At 34.2% G+C, this 9,159-nt stretch overlaps 2 protein-coding genes across 2 annotated transcripts in view; one reads left to right on the plus strand and one right to left on the minus strand.

Annotated features, from left to right (window-relative positions):
* Nucleotides 1-1,620: 1,620 nt before the first annotated feature.
* LOC136811331 (max-interacting protein 1-like) lies at nucleotides 1,621-8,054 on the minus strand. The gene is made up of 5 exons (XM_067067945.1): nucleotides 7,735-8,054; nucleotides 7,520-7,592; nucleotides 6,976-7,017; nucleotides 3,601-3,715; nucleotides 1,621-2,667 (listed from the first exon to the last, which is right to left on the minus strand). Exons 1-5 carry the CDS (start codon nucleotides 7,781-7,783, stop codon nucleotides 2,143-2,145), a joined length of 804 nt encoding a protein of 267 aa, XP_066924046.1. The 5' UTR covers nucleotides 7,784-8,054; the 3' UTR covers nucleotides 1,621-2,142.
* The window catches only part of LOC136811329 (AP-1 complex subunit beta-1-like), a 17,104-nt gene continuing 15,990 nt past the window's right edge, over nucleotides 8,046-9,159 (plus strand). The window contains exon 1 of the mRNA XM_067067944.1: nucleotides 8,046-8,222. The gene's annotated coding sequence lies outside the window, so the exon portion shown is untranslated. The remainder of the gene's footprint in view (nucleotides 8,223-9,159) is intronic.

Below are 9,159 nucleotides of genomic sequence, written 5' to 3' on the forward strand. Positions count from 1 at the left end.
AATCATAAACTCTTTTGTATCTTTCCCATGACCCTAGATCGTCAGCAAACTGAGATACTTTAATTTTACTATTAGGAGGTTTTGGTACATCAGACACAAAGATGGAAAAAAGAATAGGAGAGAGACAGGAGCCTCGGGGGACTCCTGCTTTCAAAACAAAGGTGGAAGATTTGAAGTCATGATGTTGAATAAAAGCTTTTCGTTCAGATAAATAACTATGTAAAATGTAGAGTAGATATTTAGGTAAACCAAAAGAGTTTAATTTATATAGTAAAAGACTATGGTTGACTTTATCAAAAGCTTTCTCAAAATCAACAAAAACAGCATGCATCCTTTCCCCAGAGATTTTGGCTTCTTGATAGTCATTCAATAGTTGAAAGAGATTATCTATGGTGGATCTGTTCTTTCTAAACCCAGATTGCTCCATGTAATGACACGTGGTTTGCGCAATGTTTACATCTTACTACTATAATGTCCCTTTAAGGAATATCTGGTTTTTCTATTGTCAGAGGAATGTTCGTAATCATACTAAATTTTGACTTTTGTTGAGGATAATATTCCACACTTTTTGCTACTGCGTATGCAGAGTCAGAAAATCGGGCTTTTTGTTGATTTAGCAGAATTTGCATAATCACCGGTTTGCAGAGTGTGGCACCTTTTGTTCGAGATCTCGAGTGAACAACTCGGAAAAAGTCGAGTACAGGTGCAAAATTTGAGGTTTTCAGGTGCAACTCAGGTAAGTTATGGGATGTCTCAAAAATATGAAAATTGACATAATTTTTGAAGACCATTAGCCGGCAGAAAATGAGCACAGCCAAATAAGAAATTTGCTTAAAACTGCTGATGTCAGCAAAATTTCAATTTTTATTTCTGCAAGATGATGCTTTTAATGATGTGCAACTTTAGTCCAAATTTCATGTTTCTACCTTTAGGCTTTAGCCAAACTGCTGACGTCAGCACTTTCTGTTTTTGCGGTTTTTCACGAAAATAAGGGCGTAAACAATGGACGATATCGGATTTAGATAAATGCAATGCATTCTGGTTTCTAGGGACTCTCAAATATTGATCTATTATAATTCCTTGGAGAGTCCCTAGAAACCAGAATGCATTTATCTAAATCCGATATCGTCTATTAGGTAACAACCCCACATGGAAACTTCATCCTTCATACCATCCTTTGTAGTAAATCATTGGTTTGCTCATTTTCTGCCGGCTAATGATCTTCAAAAATTGTAATTTTCGGTTTTTTTAACCCCAAGTGCAGAGTTTCGCTATTTTTTTTCAAGTGCAGCTAATTTTAGCAATTTTTTTGCCTTTTTGCGTGCACCTTGTCCGGACCAAAATTTATCAGGTGCGCTTTTCCATTGTGGAACTTGGCATTTCCGAATTTTTCCTTGAGTGAAGCCTTGCCATACTATATTATACTCTGCAAACTGGCATAAACATAAACATGCAAAATGGCGGCAGAAGAGGAAGATTCTTTAACGGAAAAGTAGCCTATAATGAATGGTCCACGCTTATAAAGTATTATAATATTTCGGGCATTACATACACATTTAAAGTGCACTTTCTCATGGAGAACATAAGTTGGTCAATCTTTTTCAACATAGTCAACGAATATTGAATTCAAGTTTTCTTTTGCAAGTGAACGCCGTTTTGTAAATAAATTATCTTTTCCACATAAAATTCTAATCGAAAAGCACAATAAATTATAAATTATGCAATGAATTTCAAAATCAACATCCCCTTTTCACTTATTTTGAACAACGACTGATTTCCAGTAAAGGCTCTCTTGATATTAACCCTTCAATTCAATTTACTTATGAACTCCTGCCTACCATTAATCATTGATTATAAGCGTCAAATAATGTACTCGAATCATTTCATTTTACCAGGTTTGCAAAGCATCACCCTTTTATCATGTATGAGAAGCATGTTAAGCCACTGACATTAAGGATAAGAGGGGAAATATCATCACCATATTTCCATGAAAAGTTTATTCTATGTGTATAAAACTACACTAAAATTGACTTAGGCTTTGGCACAAACAAGGTTTTAACCAACACTTGTCCCCGTCAAAACCAAAAAGGAACCATTATTTTTGAAAAAAGAATTGATAAAGATATGCATTGATCATGTCCGTCAAATTTTCAATTCTTCGCAGACAATTTTTAATACATCTTCGTCATTTTCAGAATCTTCATCGCCATCCAACATTGACTCCAAAACTCGCTTTCGCATCAATTTATCTTTCAAATTTGTCAACCTTTCTTCAGAAGAGGGTTCAGTGTGAAGCTGACACTTTAAAGTTTCGTGAGCCGGTAAAACATCCGGTAACGGCTGGTCAAAAGTTTTTTCATCGGCATACGATTCAGGTAATGCATCACGAATATCTTCCTCATTTGCTTGAATTTCTATAGACACCATTTCTTTTTTCGGCTTTTTAGGAGGCGCTCCAGTCGAAGTAGTAGGAGAAGGGTTAGCATGATCTGTACTTTCCCTTTCAGGTTCGATAGGAGTTTCTTTGAATATAATTTTAGGCCTACTTTCAGGTGGTAGTTTATCAATTTCTTCTTTTAACATTTTAATTCGCTCTTCAAGACACATTCGACATCTTCTTAAACGAGTGATTTCGAGTGAATGCTGTTTGTCAATTTCATTTAATTCCTAAAACAAAATAGGATAATCATAGCAAAGCCAGGTTAGCAAAGTTCCTATCACAACAAGATTGGAACCCTATTATTTTCTAGTTTAGTGTTGGCCTGAATACTAAAATTTTGTGGATAGCTTTTTAAGGATGTTGTCAAATTTTAGAATATTTTCAAAGATTTTGGTCTAAAATAGAAAATTTGGGAATTTAAAGGTTTTGTTTCGACTGAAAGACCCGAACATGTCGAGTCAACAATATTTGGGAAACGCTCACACAAGAGTGCTAGCCCAGCATTAGTATGCCAATACCCACAATGAAACATATTTATTGAACATAAACATATTTCACATAAAGGAACCTTCATTGATACTCTTTCGAAACTTTTTAAGTAATTCATGTATAATAAATAGTTTTTTGATAATTTGATTAAAATAATCTATTGAGTGTTTGCTTGAAATCAACTTTGCTAATTTTTTGGTTTAAAATCAATATAATGTGAGGCCACATCTCGAAGCCTTGAAAACCTTTCCATGATTATCGATTTGGCATCTGAAAATCAGTTAAAATTAAATCTTAGTCGGAACTCTCAAGTTACTTATACAACTAGCTTTAGAAATATTATGAAGGTTGTCTGAGAAATCCTGGTAATGGCTCAATTACTGAAAGTAGGGTTCAAAAACCTTCAGTGAGTTAATTTTCATGTGGATTTTTTTTTGTGAATTGAAGAACTAAGATCTTTGTATGGACAAAATTTTGCAAATCAGCCTCTTTTGCAAATTATTTCTCTCACTTCCCCAGGGGTTTTTGAAAAAATCCCGATTTAAAATTTTTTGAAATTACAAAATTAGCCACAATTCACAAAGATTTTTAGGGGTCTTTCATCTTGAATTAATCAATTAAAAATTCGCTAAAGTTTCTGCTTGCAAAAGTTTGTACGCCTAAAGTAATACCTGTATATATTTCATTGATTCAGTTAGCACACTGACATTTGAAGCTTTTGGACGGTTTTGTAGGATGGGTACAGTTTCTTTTAATTTTTGGAAGAAGGTCTTCAATTCGGCTCTCCTAAGAAAGAATTTTCCAAAAAAAACAAAATAAAATCAGTAAAATATTCAATTCAGCACTTTATAGCAAAATTTCTTTTGGGAAATGGCTAGTTGCCAGCTATTCTCATTCTAATGCACTTATTTTAATGTATGTTAAGACTCTCCTAGTGATTTATAGTGGTCACTTAAGCGGGAAGTGAGATATCCTTGTTGACTTTAACAAGTACTCAACATTGTCCCCGTGCATCCCAGGCTTTATTCTTGCTACCTACGGATGCTAGAGAATACCTTGGTGTAGGCTGAGCGAGTTCCCACTCTCAGAGGAGGAACTTCTTAAAACAATATGTCATAATAAATGAGTTTATGAGAAATGAGTGTAACGCAAGATGGTAGCTGAGCTGTTAATCTCAAATTTTGCCAGGGGGTTGATTCGAGTATGAAAGACGGCTTTCGTAATTTTGGGCTTACGCCAATTAGGGCTGTTAATAATGCCAAGATTTGTAAAAAAGGCTACTTATGCTTCAAATTAGTCAGTAGAAAACTGTTGAAAATTCTATCGAAAATCACTGATTTTTAAATATATTAAATATTTCACTGAAGTTTTAAATATTGAGTAAAACGATGGATAACTTTCGTTGTCCAATCATACCTAAAATCCTTTAAATTGAGAAATAATGCTAAAAAATTAATGTCGCTTTTAGTTTAAAATTTCAAAATCTTAGCTTTTTTACACCGGCTCTTATTACACCAAGTGAGCCCAAAAATGCCAATAAACTGGCCCTAATAGGAAGAAAGGGCCGATAATGTAGTCAATGCACAGGTAAAAAACGGAGGTCTTCCAATCGAGAAGTGGATAAAAGATTGTTTTGAAATCAAAGTATTTATTATTTCGTGTTATAAGGCGCATCATGTCAACCTGAAATTTGTAAATATAGCAACGTTTTTATATATCTTTTCCAATCTTATTCACTGATAATATATTGACCCTCTTAATTTGACGATAACTCAATAAGTTCCCGTTTTCGATTTAATTGAAATCGCTTTCAAACTTCCTGAATTCTCATAATTGAAGGTTTATTATTTACTAAGCTCATATATTTATGGTGAAGATTTCAAATCCCATTCTCTTATTCCACTTAATTGAAGCATGAAAAGGTATTTACAAGACATCTTAAGGAACACTTCTCATTATACTCCCGTGGTCAATGAAAAAGTAATTCAAATTCCCCTTCAAGATAAAGTTAGAGACAGCATCGCAACAATACCATCTTTGTCATCCTAAGGGCTTTTGATGCGCAAGCTAAACCGGCGTTTGTGACGACGGGAACCGTCTAGTCAATTCTAAATGAAAAGGGTTAATCTACAATCCATCATCAAAAATTTAAGAAAGTCTTTTTAACCTTTTTAAGCTATCTACTAGGCCAAAAAAAAAGTAGTCTTGTTTCCGGAAATCGGCCGGGTGAACTTTTTTTTGGAAAAAATATATCTCACCCGGCCGCAAATAGAAGCTCGTCGCAATAAAAAAGATACATAAAGAGTTTATTTTCCATTTTACCATTTTACGATCCATTTAATGATTTTATTCAAAGATTTATAAAGAGTTTATTCTTCATTTTACTATTTTACGATCCATTTAACGATTGTATTCAAAGATTTACGTATGTCACTTGTGTTTTGAAAAAGAAAATCTTCTGTCACAAATGTTTTCTACTTTCCTGTTTTATGTTGTTGTGAATAGAATTACCTTAGAGTACAGCTTCTTCTTAAAATTTTGTTTTTTCAAGTAAAGAGACATCGAACCTGGATTATTTTTTCGTACACGTCAATTAGAGTTTTTCTAGGAAAATTGAAAAAAAAAAATATTTTCCGGCCGCCCGGGTGAGATTTTTTTTCGTCACCCGCATTTCCGGAAACAAAACTACTTTTTTTTTTGGCCCTACTATGTGTTCAATTATAAAATCAACTTTTCTTTCCAAAAACAGCAATAATTGCCGAAAAAAGACAATCTTCATTTACTTTTTTACTTTTCTGCTGATTCAGCATTTCATCATTGAAAAAATTACCGAAAAGAGCAATAATTGCCGTTTTTATCTTAAACACCCAACTGCCTAGCCCAATTGGCTAGCTAAATTATTACCGTGAGAGGTCCTAAAGCCGACAGCCCAGCCTAAAGCCGATGGGGTCTTTCAAAGATACAAACTAAAATAAAAACAAACCTTTCGCTGTGACGCAACGAAGATACCAAAGTGTCAACTAAACTGAGATATTTGATACATTGAACCAAATAACAATAATTGCTTCTTATAACAAAACATATTTTTTTATTGCAATATGCACAACGTCATAAATGACAACAGTAGTAACAGCATCATAAAAAGTAATGAGATGTTTTGATTTTCCAAAGCACACGAAAATATAAAAGAGGTCTGTGTACGAGCGTGCTCATTTTGAAACGTTGCGTAATCAAGCCTGGTTATTACTTTACACTGGCACTTGGCTTGATTGCAGGGTAAAGACTTTGTGTAAGGATACATATAGACGACGTATATTACATTATATTATATATTACATGATAAGAATACAAATACACGGCGTATATTACAATTATTATGTATTACATGACACCTTGCTCCTATTCTAGTAAAGATAATATATGTCGTCAAAGAGTACACTTAAATGAAGAGCTTTCCGTAAATAAACATCCGGACTTATAGGTGGTAAAGAGGGCGTTGATAGTTGCTGCCTCATTAATTCGATGTTTGTTATTCAAATTAGTGCTACCGCATCCGCCCTTTTTTCAACTTCGCGCCATTTTTACAATTTAGTCTGTTTGTTTTATGATGGAAACCAGTCCAAGTTGTTTCGTATTTTTCCCGCACAAGTCACTTTTATTACAAAACTGTTATCGTTTTAAACATGAGCAACTGATCCATAATAAAAGGTAATTATTTTTACAACTCGCACATTTTAATTACATTAATTGACATCTTGACATTACAGCTATCTTGTTAGATGTTTTGTTTCGAGAGTTCTAGCAATAGTTTATCGTTCAACTTGGAGAGGGAATGTTTGTAAACATAGAATTTTTTTTCATAACAGTTATTTGGGGGGTCGGAATTAGGCTGGGCTGTCGGCTTTAGGACCTCTCACGGTAGCTACCCTGATTTTTAGACTAACCCCAAATTCAGATGTAAAATATCCTTAGTGCTCAATGATTGATTCAGTAAATTCAGCAGAGTTAATTTAGATTGAGTTTATTACAAGGCAAATCATTCATACCTATTCTTTTCCAAGATGTTATGAGTTTGACGATTTCCTCCCCTAAAAAATAATTAAAGACAGATGTTAAATGCAAGAAAAAGCAAGGCAGCATTAGAACTGTCAACTGTATAATAGAGGCCCCCAGCGGAACCTCAATTCACACAATCACACAATTTTTTTCGAAATTCAAGCATTCACACAAATTTTCCTTGAGTTTCACGCAATAACCACCCTATTTCTCAGACAATCGGAACATTTTCGGAAAGAAATTGGGGAAACATTAGAAAACCGGGAGAACTGCACATAATCGGTGGAAAAAAGGGAAAATTCACGTATTCACGCATTCCCGCAATCAAAAAGTGTTTTTTCACGTTCATGTAAGTTTTTTCAAGTCACAAATTCACGCACTTTTATTCAATTATCACGCATTCACGCAATTGAAAATGCTCATTCATGAATTCACACATAACCGCTGGGGGACCCCTCTATACAAGTCAAAAAATGCCTAAAAATAAATAGAAACAGAGATAGCACTACAAACATCATAAAATTAGTTTCCTACCCAGGGGTTCTTTCCAATATATCTCTTTTTGATCTGCTAGAGCTGTTCCTTTTTCTTTTGATTGAAGGGGAATCTAGAAAAAGGTAAAGTATAAAATATTGGTATCCAAAAAATGGCGCCACGTTGCCACGTGCTTCGAACCCGAACCATGTGCTTTTCAAAAACTTTTTTTAGATCTAAAATCAAATAATAAAACCATAGTTAAGTAATCTTACCTATATCAACAGCTTTAGCAGCTTCCAGTAAAACATTAAGGCTTGTCATTTCTTCTCTAGAAAAGTCAAAATTTGAAGAAGCAATAGATAAATTAAAGAAGTCGAACTTTTCCGTGGTAGTAGGAGGCGAAGGAAGTTTGAGTAAATGCTGCGAGAATCAAAACAATGTGCTTTCCACATGTTGTCACATGGTAGCGAAGCTAAAGGTTTATTTTACTACGGTGATACAGCCTTTTCCTTTGTCTTCAGAGTTAATATTCTTATCTAAGTAATAAAAAGACTCTATAAACTTTCTCACTCAACCAACCCGTATGACTAATCGAGACAACGCCGCCTTCCTCTGCATCTTTGCCTACCATTTTTAACTTTGTCAAATCAGCAGCCCAATCAAATTCTCATCTCGAAAGACTGAAAGAAGGGAAGGAAAGGATAAAGTTAAAGGAGGACACTAACTAAAAGAAGAAATCAGGAGCAGAAAAAAAAAACAAGTAAGCTGATGTCCAAATCTTATTGGCAAATTTTTAACACTTTAGCTATCAATTTCAAAAGGGTTATAACACACTAAACGAAAGAAAGACATTTCGCTAAATGCTCAGAGCGCGACAGCCCATTTTCCCTTATCCTATCTTTCACTTTATCTGTTTTTTCTACTTTCTGAGACTTTAGTTTCTCATTTCTGACTGAGTTTTCATACATGTCAATCATTTCCAGACGATCTAAATCGAACGGAATCGACGATCGAGCGAACCAGTCGAATCAAAACAAATCGAACGCAATCGACCGATTGAAATTCGATTGCGGAACGCAATCTTGCGGCGAACATGAAAGACTTTAAGAGGCCATTTATTTAAGAAAGGGGTGTTATATATATCATAAATAGATTATTTTGAAATGTAATCTTCACTTTAGATGAATACTTTTATTTAATATTTGGATTCATGAAAGCTTCAAGGTTTCTTTACTTTTTATTTCAAATTATTTCATTGATTTATTGAGCAGTGCGTCACAAACAGCCATATAAACAAAACTCAACATTCTCACAAAAGTTGTCTTTTTGATTTCCCAAACATTCGTCTCAAGCGTTCCACGTGCGTTTGCGTAGGGTAAAATGGCGAAATGCGAAAATCGAATTTGGCAAAAAAAAATTGAAAAATGACCCTACAAGATTTGACTATATCTTTTTATTCCATGAAGAGATTACTTTCAAATAAAAAATGTATTAACAATGAATGGGTAAGCTTTCTAGAAATCCAAACATAAATTGTATAGCTTTTACCAAAAAATAGCACTTTAGGATCAGAAACAGTCAAAAACCAGTTTTTTCCAATTTTCTTCGAGTTACAGGAATTAATTCCTTGTTTGTTTTGATCTGAAATTTTCAGTAGGGGTGGCCATTATGGTTCCCTTGCTCATATCAGGGGGGGC

The sequence above is a fragment of the Clytia hemisphaerica genome, unplaced genomic scaffold (assembly GCF_902728285.1).
Source record: "Clytia hemisphaerica strain Z4C2 unplaced genomic scaffold, Clytia hemisphaerica genome assembly, whole genome shotgun sequence".
Taxonomy (NCBI): domain Eukaryota; kingdom Metazoa; phylum Cnidaria; class Hydrozoa; order Leptothecata; family Clytiidae; genus Clytia; species Clytia hemisphaerica.

Excerpts from the sequence above, each read along its gene's own strand:
- LOC136811331 (XM_067067945.1), bottom strand. The coding sequence starts at position 7,783 with ATGACAAGCCTTAATGTTTTACTGGAAGCTGCTAAAGCTGTTGATATA. Across the intron at positions 7,593-7,734 it reads TGCTAAAGCTGTTGATATAG|ATTCCCCTTCAATCAAAAGA; the intron begins GTAAGATTACTT and ends ACCTTTTTCTAG. Across the intron at positions 2,668-3,600 it reads AATCAATGAAATATATACAG|GAATTAAATGAAATTGACAA; the intron begins GTATTACTTTAG and ends ATTTTGTTTTAG.